This window comes from Sabethes cyaneus, chromosome 2, assembly GCF_943734655.1.
Source record: "Sabethes cyaneus chromosome 2, idSabCyanKW18_F2, whole genome shotgun sequence".
Classification (NCBI taxonomy): Eukaryota; Metazoa; Arthropoda; class Insecta; order Diptera; family Culicidae; genus Sabethes; species Sabethes cyaneus.
Window position 1 is genome coordinate 239510213 of NC_071354.1, and position 15697 is coordinate 239525909.

The window sequence follows — 15697 nt, forward strand, 5'->3', positions numbered from 1 at the left end:
TCGGAAGTTGTATGAAACGTGCATCGAAAATAAATGAAATTTACAAGAAATAAATGATTTTTCGTGATATTTTTAAAAATTTTGTTACAGTGCGCTAAAACATTTAATAATATCACTTGTTTTCGACCAACATACAAAGAAATATATGCTGAATCCATTCCAAAAATAGTTTGGATGCAATTTTGCAGTTATTTTGTATTTCAAGTGGATTAAATAGGGCCATTTTTTGCGTTGTAACGTCACGAAAAAGGTGTACTTTTCCGCTTTCGCAGAAAAGTACAAATTCGAACAATCTAATAATCCGTATTCTCTTTGTACTCATAATTACCTTTAAAACGGTGCCTCAAGAATGAAGATAAGTTAAGTAGAACCTAAATTACAACTGAATTAAGCTCGCGTTGTAACGTCACGGCGAACAGCCGGACGGATTCAAAACAAGTGAGACATAAGTAATAGCATCGAAACCTTAAGTTATAGCATAATAGTTGCTTCAGAAAAGTTTCTTCATTTAAAAAGCACTTTCTAGTGATGAAAAAACTTTTGGACATTAGGGTGTCCCTAAGCAGATACAAAAATTATTTTCTCTATTTCAAGTCAGATGTGATTGCTGTCTACAGAAAACTTGTAGAGAAACTAATTTCAAGAAATTAAGTTGAATGCTGAAGGTTTCTATTTCGTACATGAAAAAAGTTATAGAGCCAAACTCTTAGGGACACCCTTAAAAATAGTTTTTTCGATCTATCTCTTTAATAACACTTCGTACGCCTTTTAGATGGTCTAAGAAATTGGTAATCGAATTAAGTTGCACATTTTGTTTCATTTCTACGGTTGCCTTCATAATAACTTTTTTTAGATTTTCCACAGTGTTCTACCCTAAGTTGTACATGGTGGAATACAGCATAAATTGACTCACAAAAAACAAGTGAGTTTAGCTGCTCATAGCTGCTCTCCCCCGAGATACACCCCCTTGAAGAGTACATGTAAAAATGAAAAAACAGTGATAGCATCTAAAGGGAAAAAGATAGAGGTCTACTATTTACGACAAAAATGGGCAATTTAATTAGATCACCAATTTCTTAGAACATTTGCAAGGCATACGAAGCGTTACTAAAGCGCTAGATAAAAAAAACTATTTTTAAGGGTGTCCCTAAGAGTTTTTCTCTATAACTTTTTTCATGTAAGAAATAGAAATCTTCAGCATTCAACAAAGTTTCTTAAAATTAGTTTTACTACAAATTTTCTGTAGACAGCAATAATTTCTGACTTACAATAAAGAAAATATTTTTTGTATCTGCTTGAGGACACCCTAATGTCCGAATATTTTTTCACCACTGGAAAGTGCGTTTTAAATGAAGAAACTTTCCAGAAGCAACTATTATGCTATGTCTTAAGGTTTCGGTGATATTACTTATGTCTCACTTTCTTAGAATTACTCCCACTGCGCGACGTAATTTGTGAACAACCCCAAAATTACGTAATCAAAATAGTGAAAGACATACTAACAACACGTCTTTGGATTATCTGTTATATACAGAAGGCAGCAACAGCGATAATTGAATATTAACTGAACAGATTTTTCGTGACGTTACAACGGAGCTACGACCCTCTCTGTGTAAAGCAGAGCGTTGTAACGTCACGAAAAGTAAAAGCTCGTTAAAAAATAACTTCACTGATTATCGGAATTCTGTACATGGCAAGTTGTTCAGTATTCATCTCTTATCAAATCATAGAAGAAAGTTTTTAGATAAAATTTGAAAGAGAGCAGAATTTTTATGTTTTTGAACAAAAGAACTAACAGACGAATTTCTGGCGCGTTGTAACGTCACGTTACATGTTTGCTTTCCAAAACAATCTAGGTAAAGCAAATGCCATTAATTTGTTCACTTTTAATAGGAAATTTTATGCTCTTTCCAAATATATAATAAATTTTGGGGGTTTCTGAATAATTTTCCCAGCTGAAGCACAAATACTGTGCAAAGAAGAGTCAAAACGTTGTAACGTCACGGTGGAATGTGTCATATATAGATAAAACGCGTATAATTATTCGTTATAACGTATATCGCCTCCAAAATAACGTTAATAATCCAGTTTTGCACATCAAATACGATGCGTAATGCTGGTTATTAACTTTTATCTATACCTATAGGGTATGAAATGGAAAGAGTTACCTGGAAGGAGCGTCAAACATAGCTTTGGCTCTCTCAAGCTCCCACCTGGTGCCTCCACGCAGATCTAAGTCAAATGATGACAGTCGATGGCCTTACCCGAAAATGCTTCATGTGCTTACTGGAGCAGCTAAGCTAGGAGGTGCGAACTGCCTGTTCTCCAGCTGAGGGGCGGCTCACACAGCCGTCTGTCTCGAAACGGCCCGGCTGAATATGAAATGCTGTATCCCGCAAGCTAAACCTAAGATGGCAGTCCCATCAGCGGGATGTAGGTATCGCGACCCCGGTGAGGTAGTATACCGAAAAACTCAATTACCACGAATAACGAAGAAAGAAATTTAGGACGGAACAATCGGTATACGACACGGCAAGGGATAATGATAGGAAACCTGGTACCTGAAATGTCCGGACTCTCCATGAACCGGCACGGGCTGACTTGCTTGCTCGAGAGCTGCATCAACGCGGAGTGGAGATCGCTGCTATTCAGGAAGTTCGGTGGACAAATTCCAGAGAAAGAGAGTTCCGTGCAGTAGACCCTATTGCAGGCACTTCTTTAAAGTACCACATCTACTACAATGGCGGTAAGAAAGCAGAACATGGGGTCGGTTTCGTAGTGTTGGGAAAACAAAAGCAACGAGTTGTCCGGGGAAGGCCCGTAGATGACCGTATATGCGTGTTGAGGATTAAGGGCAAATTCTTCAACTATAGCCTAATCAACTTATACGCACCGACAAATGATAAATCCGATGTTGCTAAAGACGAGTTTTACGACAGGCTTGAGAGGACCTATTGAGAGTGCCCAAAACACGACGTGAAAGTCATCATCGGAGATGCAAACGCGCAGATCGGGAAGGAGGAATTCTTCCGTCCAGTTATTGGAAGACAAGACCAATGATAACGGTCTGAGACTCATAAATTTTGCCGCAGCCAGAGGAATGGCCATCTGTAGCACATACTTTCTACGTTTGAATATTCGGAAACACACCTGGAGGCATCCAAATGGAGACTCTAGCTCTCAGATCGATCATGTCTTGATTGGCGGTCGACACTTTCCGGATGTTATCGCTGTACGGTCTTTTCGGGGACCAAATATCGACTCTGACCACTATCTCGTAGTGAGTAAGATTCGCGCAAGGCTGTCGAACTCGACGAAAGCTCGCACTGAGAGGACGCTGCGTTACAACATCCAGCGGTTAACGGCAGACGGCGTAGCAGTGGAGTACGCCAGGAAGCTTGACCAACGAATTGCAGAACAGAAGGTAGAAGGAGAAGATATAAATGGGCTGTGGAGAAACATCCATGGTGCCATCGAAACAGCTGCTAAAGAGGTGGTAGGCACGTGCTCGCTGGCGCAGAGGAGCGATACGTCAGCAACGACACACTGAGTTTCTATAAAACGGTCAGAATTTGGCCAAGCCTGTGATGTGCAATGATAGTGCTGGCAACCTGCTTACCGACAAAACGGCGGTAGCAACCAGGTGGAAGGAGCACTTCCAGATACTGTTGAATGGAGAGGTAAATGCGGAGATCAGCAGGGACAGGATAGGAATTGTAAGCGATGGTCAAGCTGTGGAGTCATCAACACAAGAGGAGGTTAAAAAGGCAATCAGTGAGCTGAAAAACGGTAAGGCTGCTGGGAAGGACGGTATCCCGGCTGAACTTCTAAAAGCGGAGAGCGAGCGGCTGTACGAAGTAATCCACCGGATCATTGTCAGGATCTGGGAGGAAGAACAAATGCCGGAGGAGTGGTTGGATGGCCTCATTTGCCCAATTTTCAAAAAGGGACATCGAATGGAGTGTAAAAACTATCGAGGATTTATATTGCTCAATTCTGCCTACAAGGTGCTTTCCCGTATCCTGTTCTGCAGACTGAGACCGTTAACGGAGTCCTTCGTCGGCGAGTACCAAGCTGGTTTTCGTGAGGGTCGCTCCACGACGGATCAGATGTTTACCCTGCATCAGTTGCTAGACAAGTTCCGGGAGTATAACTTGCAGACACACCATCTGTTTGTGGACTTTAAAGCGGCGTACGATTCAGTTAAACGAAATGAGCTGTGGCAGATAATGCTAAAGCATGGTTTTCCTACGAAACTAGTTACGCTGATTCGTGCGACGCTGGACGGATCCAAATCATGCGTTAGAATAGCGAGTGAGACCTCAGCTGCTTTCGTGACGTTGGATGGACTGAAGCAAGGGGATGCACTCTCTAACCTGCTATTCAACATTGCCTTGGAAGGTGCATTACGAAGGGCAAACGTGGAAAGGAATGGAACTATCATCACGAAATCTCACATGCTTCTTGGTTTTGCGGATGACGTCGATATCATCGGAATCAACCGTAGAGCAGTGGAAGAGGCCTTCAGACCTCTTCAGAAGCGGCGAGATTGGGACTTACCATTAATACCGCCAAAACGAGGTACATGGTTGCTGGTCGGGAATGTGGGAGCCCAAGTGGTGTTGGTGCCGAGGTGGAGTTATATGGGGAACGATATGAAGTGGTTGAGGAATTTATATACCTTGGTACACTCGTGACATGTGACAACGATGTAAGCCGCGAAGTGAAACGACGAGTTGCAGCCACGAATCGGGCTTTCTACGGATTCGGATTGTTGGCGATTTCTTCGGATTTCTACGTGGCCAGAATTCCCGATGAAAGAGTAGCCAAAACTATTTTCAGCAGAGAACCAGGAAGAGGCCGTAGACTCCAAGCCAGACCCCGCACTCAGTGGGTGTGTGCTGTCGAAGACTATGCACGTTCAGCTGGTGTTCGTGAGGATTGGAGAACGGCAGCCCAGGACCGATGATACTGGAGGACCATAATTCGTTCGGCGCAGGATCGGTAACGGACCGTTGCCACTAAAGTAAAGTAAGTACTATACCTATAAAAATGGACTTCTGTCTTTCTGTCTGCCTGCCAGTCTGTCCGTATGTTCCTTATGGAATCGAAAACTACTCAACCGATCGGCGTGAAAATTTGCATGTAGTGGTTTATGGGGCCAGGGAAGGTTCTTATGATGGTTAGAGACCCCTTCCCCCCACTAAGAGGGGGGCTACCACACAAATGAAACACAAATTTCTGCATAACTAGAGAACTAATCGAGCAAATGGAATCAAATTTGGCATGTGGGTGTTGTTGGAGGCAGGATTTTTTTCTATAGTGAATTGAGACCCTTAACCTCTTTAGGAAGGGAATTATTACCCTTCCCCCTTTTAAGAGGGAAGGGTAATAATTCCCTTCCATACAAATGAAATACAAATTTCTGCATATCTCGACATAACACAAATTTCAAATTATCCAATAGAATTAAATTGGATAAGTTTTCTTTTTATTTAATTTCCAGGTGATCATGAGCAACAATGATTGGGTCGTTCCAGGACAGATTAGGCAGAGGAAAACGCAAAAATGTTTTCTGTACCCGCTCGGTTACAAGGAATAGCGTTACCTGATGCGGGCACCAAACGGTAGAAGTACTCCAAGATGCTATACACCGGCGAGCCATATAGCGTTTCGGGTTCGTAAATGGCGCTGAAGCTGGAAGCATAACGGCGAATACATCCTAGTGAGGTCTTCGCGATTATAATCTAAACATGCTTATTGAATCTGACTTTTGAGTCAATTGTCACTCCTAAGTCGCGGATTGGGTAAACGCAATCTACAATATCTGCTCCCAATGAGTATCGATGGTGTAGACATTGTTGATTCGAATGAAGTATTACTCAAAAAAATTTCAAATCATCGGCGTGACATTTCGGAATGTACAGGAGGTGACATAGATGCACCCAGATCGTTTACGGAAATATTAAAGAGCAATGGTCCGAGTACGCTTCCTTGAGGTAAGTCGGAAGGAATAAGAAACATTGGAAAGCGAGCAGAATTCACTAAAACGTATGCCGCGCAGCCCGTCAGATATGAACTGAGCCATCAATCCAATCCGAAAGGCGCATGTGCTTCAACTTGACGATAACCAGAATGTGTGGTACAGTATCGAAAGCTTTTACAAAGTCGTACATCGAGTCCACTTGTCGTCTTGCTGTGAGTAAGCATAGTATGGAAAACATCTCATTATTCGAAACCAAACGAATGTGTAAACCACATTATTTCAATAAAAGCTAGAAAATTCTCGTACCGCAATAAACGAGCAAACCACCAGATCAGTATTTTATGCGAATTGCTGATTTATTGATTAGATTATCGGCAAACGGTGACGACCAAAGTCAAGAAGCAATGACACCGAATCCGACTCGATGGGTGGGCGGCAGCGGGAGAGGTTCAACATAAAAATTGCTGTTTGTAGTATTGTCTAATACTCGCACGCCACCCAACCCACGCCAATCCGATTTCCAAACTGTTGCTCACATGAAATGGGGTGGAAAATTGATGCCCTCATAGTGGTGGATTCATTGTTTCATCCCAACAGCTTTGCAGTGGGTGTGTGTGTTCGGTTGGGTTGAGGATGTTTCGAACATACAAAAAGAGTACCCAATAAAACTAGATTTGAACTGTGGTTTGCGATTTTTGCTTAACCTTATCTGACTGGGAAGGGCTTCTCGATGGGTGGGAGAGACTCATCCGGTGCCAATCCGAAAGGTTACGGCTCCAACTGACTACTGTTTGGTGCTGCCCTACCGTACCGATGCGATGTCGGTCTGTTGGTCGGTCGGGAATTATTATTTAGAGCTACTCTATATCGTTCGTTTTTATGTGTGCTACTGGAGAGATTTTGCGAAGTCAAAATCTGGTTTTTATAGCAGAAACCTGTACCAGTAGAACAATAAACAGCCATGATTCACAGAAAAACATGTCAGTTGTTCAGGGGTTATTGTTATTCTGGCAAATCGTGTGAATTTTTGGGATGTTCCAGTTTATAGCAGGCAGCAAAATTGTTTTCTCGGAATACAATAAACTTGTGGTTTTATTCTACAACATGATTGGGAACACTCTAGCTAAAAATAATAAAGCATCTCACATGACGGAGATTATATCTCCGTTTTAAGTCTCATGCTGACTAATTGTCTACCGTCATAAATGACAATCGACGTTTGTAACATACAGAAGCACAAAAAAACTTTCCGTACTTCCCTAACCGATCCGAGTCCAAAATATAAACAGAAACTGATCTGGGCACTTGTACAAGACTTTGCAACTTTAACCCCCTTCGCTTTGCTACGGCTAATCGCACTACCAACTGGTACTAATAGTAGCTTATATTATGTTCCCACATCTACAAAAGGAAGAGCACTTACCTTTCGGAAAACCACATCGACAGCCATTGTGTAGCTAACTTTGCTAGGCGAGATGATGCTGGAGTTTGCCGGTCACAAGCACAATTTTTTTTTGGGGTTCCTTCCGCCTTGTTTCTGTTCCTCTCTATGTCGGCGGTTCGTCGCTTCTGAGCTTCTGAGTTCGGTCAGAGTTCTTCCAAACACCGGCAGCAAGCAAACAAACACGAATCACGTTACCACCCTCTTTCGGTCTTTCGGCTCAGCGCACGTTATGATGGGAATGAGATCACACGAAAATATGCAATGCAACACCTTCAATGTTAATGTTGATATCCAAGCTCCAACTTCCCCACCTTCTATCACCACCTACCATGTGAGGCGAAAAGTTCTTCGGGGTTTCTACTGTGGGTGCTCGTTTTGGGTCTACAACACTCTGAGGTTACTGAAACTGACGTCTAACTGCTGTTTGCTGTCAAAGGGGTTCACTTTATAATTAATGTTGGGGGGGATTACCTCGACGAATAAAATTTGTTTAAATTAAGTTTAATTTTTCAAACTTTTAATCAAATTACTTTGAAATGTCCAACTAAATTGATCTAAGTTTGAATAAAAAAACAATTTCCCACATAAAAATTATTATCCTTCAACTCGACTTAAGCTTTGCGGAAGCGTTTAGTTGGTTTGAGAAAAAAAACTTAGCATTGACATGCAAATTGTGAAAAATTCAAATCCAAGATATGCTGTCAATCAACCCGAATGCAAATAGCAGAAAAAACGTGCCAGAACTCCTCCGATAGATTGTCCGAAATTCATAAAACACGTTCTACCCGTGACGACCCTCGTCACGCGAGAACTGACCGCGGATTACATAAATGACCCTCGACACATTATTTCGCACCGATTGTTGTCCCTTTTTCATCGGCTAATTATTCACAGCAACAACTAAAAAACCGCACTTTTGTCCACACGAAGCGATTGTCTCGATTCACTAATGAATTTTTTTTTTGTTCAGGTATTTTTATTTTTGGCTACTTCAAGGTGAACTCCGTTTTGTTCTAGCACAGGTTCAGTTGCAGTTTGCGCCGCCCGCAAAGGTTAACACCCACCCACATTGGGACCCCACCACCACCACCTATCGTTCCCTCTTCCTTTTGTTTTGTTATTCTGTCGCGAAAAATTTAAATTTCAATCGAAACCACCGTCACTAGCTTCGGCTTCGGTTTCGGTTCGGTTTGTCCACTTTTCCACCTGTGTTGTTGCTTTTCACCGGCGTTAATCCAATTCGAAACACAACCTAAAAAACCACTTCGTACTAAGTGATGCTGAAGAGAGACAGGGCTTAAGCCGATCGCGGCGCGAAAATCGGTCGTCCACACAACCACTCGATCTGGCGAGTGGAACACGAGTGAAACTAGAACTTTTCTACCAACTCTATTTTATATAATAGATGCTTTTTTGTTTAGAAGAGGTACCAAACCAATAGTGTTTTGCACTGCTTTTCCTACCAGGCAGCGAAGCGCTTGGACCCGTGTCCGAATGATTCTCTTCATAGTCAATTCACTGTGAGAAAAATGATGGTCAAACCAACTTCCCCTGAATAGGTTCTGCACCAAAAAATGTGACCATCTTTGTGGCAAAACAAACCCACCGTACAGTCGGCCACCCACTAGTGATCATCATCAGAGCTCATAGGTTTATTACAACGCGAGAGCATTATTATTATTATCATTATCCACTCACGGTTGATGCTACCGGCTGCCTGGTTTAATGATGTTTGGTGAATTTGTAATTTCATCCAGCTCCGGTCGCGGTGGTTTGTTCTGCACGCACCTAGCATGCACTCAACACTGTATTAACATTAACACCATGCCACCGCGGACGCGGTGGCACGGTACCGTCATCAGCCTGGTAGCGATAGGTAACAACAGCCCCGGAGCAAGTTCGTCGGTCGTTCGGGCTTCGATTCGGGAACATAATTCAAAGCGAAAAAAGAAGTGTTGAATTAGAACCGTACAATTAACTAACGCACGGTGGTGACTGGCAATTATTTGTTGTGTATTTTTCTTTTCGATTTCAGGCTGGAAAAATTCTAAATGTTTTTGGAAGCAATTGTTGGGAATCACCGTGCGCCCGCCTGGAGGATCGGAATCAATGACCTCCCACTTCCATGAAATTTATTGCTGGGGCTTTGCCCTACCTTCTGATTGATTGCTATTTTTGACTTCACTTTATTTTTATTTTTATGGGTGAAAGAATAGCAATTATTATTATTTTATTAACTTCAATGTTTTAAAACACTAAGCCAATAAAAACAGTGTCGATGCTGTAGGTGTCCTGGCAACAGGACTAAGTTTTACTATTCATGAAAATCGGAACATTGAAATTCAATTTGCTCCCGCAAACTTCAAGGGGCGCTAAAAGCTATTCATTCGATGTAGTATTTGTTTTTTTATTGGTTAGATCATAAATCATTTTAGATATATCATGAAACAGTCATCCAATTTATGTTTCCTGTTTTCAAAAGTGCACTCGTCGGAATGTTTGGAACTATCGTGGCATTACCAGACTTTATGCTGCATTCAAGCTATTTGAAATGGTAGTTCCGAAGTGTACAACTACAATGAAAATAACAACAAAAATCTAGGTTTTTATCGTATTAATTTTGCTTTATTTTATCACATTTTACGTGACTGACATTCTCTAGCGATTATTGCGCTTCTGCGCTTAAAATTATGGTGGTCCATTTTTCTATAGTCTTCGTGTGCAGCACAACACACTTCATACATTTTCAAAATCTATCTCGATAATTGCATTACATGAATCATTTCTTAAAGAAAAGTTCATTGCGCCTGGAAAATGACCTCCCGTTTCCATAAAAATTTTGCGCTGGGGCTTTGCCCTACCTGGTGATTGATTGCTCTTAATGGCTTTACATCAATTTTTCCTTTTTATTGTTATTGGTAAAACAATAGCAATTATTGATATTTTCTTAACTTCAGGGATTTAAAATAATATTTAGCTGCCATTTAAATTTAAGGCAATTACAAATATTTTATAAAGTTTTTGTCCTTCCGCTGTTGGGCAACTGACTTACTTACTTACTTACTTACTTAATCAGCTCCAGGCCGTAGTTTCCTCTACTGTACGAAGAAGTCGTCTCCATTCCACTCGGTCCATGGCCGCAATTTGCCAGCCACGTAGTCTGCGTAGGGTCCGCAGGTCACCTTCCACTTGATCGATCCATCTTGCTCGCTGCGCGCCCGCCGTCTCGTTCCAGTCGGATCGTTATTAGGAACTTTTTTAACCGGGCTGTCGTCCGACATCCTCACGACGTGCCCAGCCCATCGCAGGCGACCGATTTTTGCGGTGTGAGCGAAGTATGGTTCCCTAAGCAGCTGATCTGCCCATAAATGGAAGACGGTCACAACTGCAAAAACGTGCTACTACGAAAAACGCTGTTGAAGCCACGACAACTGTTCTTTAATATTGAATCGATTTTGGAAACAAATCGTCCAATTCGTCATAAAATCACTTGAATGTACATAACCGAATACTTTTACAAGCAATTTGTTCACAAGTAACCTAAAATTTTCCAAAATTTTAAAAAACTGCCGAAGTTACTGATATGCGTTTATTTGTGCTTGAATAAGCAAGAATAATTGCATAACAGTCACAGGCACAGCATGCCTTGATCCTTACGTTGTCGGTGACTCGGCAGTGTTTTCAAGACCACGTGTCGTTGTTGTTTTGATAATTCACGTGCTCGTTCAATTGAATTGTTCAAAAAGTCCTTTTTGGCTCAAATCTCTTCCTGGCCTTTTTCCCTTTTTATAGTAATTTGTTATCTTGAGTTTATAGTGAGGTCGCATGATGTGGTTTGTTTGGCTCAGAAGCTGGTCGCTTTCCTGTGTGTCCGGAACACTCCCAGAACGTGTCCGAGTATGACCAATGTGGTCCTGGACACTATATGTGACAACAAATAAACTATTTCAAACTAGTTTTGCAATTTCGAGTACCGGCTTAGAAATGTGAAAACATGTTGTTTTTTAGTTAAATGCAGAAACTGTCCCCCTAGAGGTATCTCTAGATTTGCAAATCCGTGTACTTATAGGTGTCACATGATGGGTTTGTTGTGATTCAAGGTGCTTCTACGTTCAAGTCCCATATATTCCGGAACTTGTTCCCACTGTAACTTCGGAATCGTACATCCGATCCAAATTCTCCTCAATAGTGTTCTTATAGTCCATAAAATCTTCCGTTTGGTAGTTGCTACAGTCGAATCGGTCCAGGCACCCATGAATCTCGCTTGATATTTCCCCACATAAAAGTTGGGAGAGTACCTTGTAGGCGGCGTTCAACAGTGTGATTGCGTCGTAATTACAACAATCCAACTTATCGCCCTTTTTGTAGATCGGACACACGATACCTTCCGTTTACTCCCCCGCTAGTAGCTCATCCTCCCAAATCTTGACAATGGTCCAGTGCAGCGCTCCAGCCAGTGCGTCACCACCGTATTTCAGCAGCTCGCCGGGTAGCTGATCAGCCCCAGCCGCATTATTGTTCTTCAGCCGACCGACCTCTTCTGCTACCTCCTGGAGGTCGGGGACTGGTATTCTGTAGTCTTCTGCACGCGCTCCAAGATCTATTGCCATATCGTAACCTTCATGTTCAGCTACATCGCTGTTAAGGTGCTCGTCATAATACTGCTTCCACCTCTCGATCACCTCACGTTCGTTCGTGAGAAGATTACCGTCTGAGTCCCGACGCTTATCGGCCTGCGTCACATAGCCTTTGCGCGAACGATTTAACTTCTCGTAGAACTTCCGTTTATCGTTAGCACGGTACAGTTCTTCCAACGCCTCGCGATCTCGTTCTTCCTGTTGGTGCTTTTTCCTCCAAAAGACCGAGTTTGCCTGTTCCATGCTTGTTTATATGGCTCCACATTCGCCCTCGTACATGCTGCATGTTTGCAAAAGATAATTCAAAAAACTTTACATTAGCTAGAGTCCTTATTTTCGATCGTACACGCAGTAGTATTAAATGGTGCCTCAGGTATGTGACTTGGGACCACTATTATTATCTCTGCATATAAAACGTACAAACATGTTCCGCCATAACTCCAGAACGCCTTGACCGTTCTTCACCAAAAATTCGGCACCGAAGTTCCTTGAAATAAGGGTATCAGCACTGGGAGGCTGACAAAGGGGGAGAGGGGGCGTCCCTATCAAGGGGAGGAAGTACAAATAAGTAAAAGGGGTTGCGCTTCTTTTTCTTTTAGACCAATTGCAGTGGCGCAATATGTTTGGAGACATATTGGAGGAGGCGGAGGCTATGGGAGGTGGGGTTGTATAAGGGATTGAGAGACAAAGGGCAATCAGTTAATTTTTTTGTTTCCTAACAAATAAGCAAGTAGTTTTCGACTAGAAGCTCTTTTAATTGATTAATTGATTGGGGTACAAATGTTATATATTTTAGCTACTTGTCTCTCATTGGACACATACGGGCGAATTCCCCATTGAAGACGTGGTTTTGAGTTTGTACGAAGGTTTTTTGTATACAGTTGTTAGGCACCCTTAAAATGGACTTTAGAACAGCTTCACCAGCTGCTGGATGCGCTGATCGAGAAACTAATCTGGCGAACAGCGTGCTTTTGGTGAAGAAAAATCCGTAGTTTTACAATATGCGTTTTTATTATCGAGAAAGAGTTAGCCAAATTTAATTTTTTTAGAAAGGGAGGAAGAGTCTGATACAAAGAATGGTTAATTGGATGAACTGGCAAATTTCGATATAGACCAAAAATATATTGTGTTGTGCAATGGCAGGTGAGGCTGGCACCCACTCTCTTTCGGTTGGTACCCAAATGTTTTACTCACTAAACTACTGCCGCCCGGTTTATTAGATAGTCTAATACATAAGTTAGTTTAATTCTCCCAATTCTATTATTCCCGTATACGCACCGCATACTCCTATGCAGGGATGGTCCGATCACTTTGACTCAATTTTGATTCATTTGACAGTACCGTCTCAGCCTAGAAAAATTTGACAAAGTAACGTATGAAGCAATTGCAGAATTAGTTATTATGTACAATTTTGCTTGATGAAATGTTGCTATATCTTTTGTAGTTACGGAGCTACAGTGCTAGTATATTATTAGTAACTAACTACAAAAGATACAGCAAAATTTTATTCAGAAAAATTGTAGATAATTACTAGTTCTACAAATGTCCCATACATTTGTCAAATTTTGCTCGGCTGAGTCGGTACTGTCAAATGAATCAAAATTGAGTCAAAGTGATTGAACCATCCCTGCTCCTATGCGACGATATATATTTTTTATGACAGCCGAGACGATAGATCGTTATCTATTCGGTTAGCACGGTAGAAACAAGCAGTGCGTTGCCGACAGACGCTCCGCCTAGTGTCGTGATTAAACCACCATAGGGTGTGTTTGTTGGACGAAAACGGCTTTCCGGGTAAGCTTACTAGACTTATCATGGCTACGATGGATGGGATCCAGTGCTGTGTGAGAATCTCGGGTGGATTGTCGGACCCATTCGAATCTCGCAGGGGACTTCGACAAGGAGATGGTCTTTCCTGCCTGCTATTCAACATTGCGCTTGAAGGTGTTATAAGGCGAGCGGCGATCGAAATGCGGGGCACGATTTTCAATAAATCCAGTCAATTTATCTGCTTTGCTGACGACGTGGATGCTGTCGGCAGAACATTTGAGGCGGTGGAAGATCAGTACACCAGACTGAAACGCGAAGCAGAGAAGATTGGATTGCAGATAAATACGTCTAAAACGAAGTATATGCTGGCGGGCGGGACCGAGCGCGACAGGGCTCGCTTGGGTAGCACCGTGGTAATCGACGGGGATGAGTTCGAGGTAGTCGACGAGTTCGTATACCTTGGCTCGCTGGCAACAGAGGACAACAATACCAGCCGTGAGATTAAAAGACGTATTATCAGCGGAAGTTGGGCCTACTACGGACTCCACAAACACTTGCGGTCGAACAATCTGAGCCCCCGTACAAAGTGCACACTGTACAAAACGCTAATTAGACTGGTTGTCCTCTACGGGCACGAAACGTGGACATTGCTAGAAAAGGACCTACGAGCACTCGGAGTTTTCGAACGGCGGGTGCTAAGAACCATCTTTGGCGGAGTGCAAGAGAACGGTGTATGGAGGCGAAGAATGAACCACGAACTCGCGCGTCTCTACGGCGAACCAAGCATTCAGAAAGTGGTTAAAGCTGGACGGATACGTTGGGCAGGACATGTTGCTAGAATGCCGGACAACTATCCTGCAAAAATGGTTTTCGCATCAAATCCGGTAGGAACAAGACGAAGAGGGGCACAGCGAGCGAGGTGGCAAGACCAGGTGGAGCGAGATCTGACGAGCACTGGGTGCCCGCGGAACTGGAGATCAGTTGCCATGGATCGAAACAGATGGAGAAATTATACTGCGCAGGCCTTGTCATAAGACGTTAGGCCAATTAAGTAAGTAAGTAAGGGTGTGTTTGTTTGTTTTTTTATCTTTTTATTAGAGTGGTTTTAACCCTCTAACGGGTAAGGCCGTCTGTAGACGGTCTTCGCTTTTGGAGCACCAGAGCCGCATACGAAATTTGTTTTGAGTTGACAATATGCAAAATGTCTTCAGAATAGATTTATTGACATTTTGATATTAATATCACAACATTCTGACTATGCATTCAAAAGTAATCCTTTTTCAAAAACAAAAATTCCGAAAATTTTTGAAAATAATTAATGCGCGAATATTTCCTTTTTTACTTTTGATGAAAAAGCACATCTAGAACAAAATGATTGACCTTAAAATTTTTCTATGAGTAAAGTTCATGCTTTATATCAATTTTGTAATGTATTTGAATTGAAAAAATATCTGGTTAGAGCTTTAGACATGAAAAACGAAAAAGAAAAATGGGACTCCTCCAGATAATTATTTTTGCTTGACAATCAGAACTTAAGGTTCTTTTGAGTGTACTCTCATGATAAAATAGTCATTAGCTTGATCGTATCGTTTTTACGATGTTGCCCGTTAGAGGGTTAACCCAGAGGGTCATTCACCACGGGTGTGTTAATTGTTATTTACTGGTAAGGAACGGGAGAGTATTTTGAGCCTAGTAAGTGAGCCTGAACAATATTCATGAGCTACGACGTAACTCTATTTATTCCACACAAGTTTTTCATATTTTTTTGCCATCTTTATATCGCTTATTCGTCATCTGTTCGTCATTTTTTGACGTTTGTTTTTGGTCATTTTGTTGCTTTTCCGGCATTTTTATCGTCTT

General features: G+C 42.0%; 1 protein-coding gene across 1 annotated transcript in view; it reads right to left on the reverse strand.

Moving 5' to 3' along the window:
• Positions 1-7575, reverse strand: part of LOC128736820 (loricrin-like) — a 100075-nt gene extending 92500 nt beyond the window's left edge. The window contains exon 1 of the mRNA XM_053831312.1: positions 7410-7575. Coding sequence (XP_053687287.1) covers positions 7410-7436 — 27 coding nt within the window. The 5' untranslated portion in view covers positions 7437-7575. The remainder of the gene's footprint in view (positions 1-7409) is intronic.
• Positions 7576-15697: the final 8122 nt, after the last annotated feature.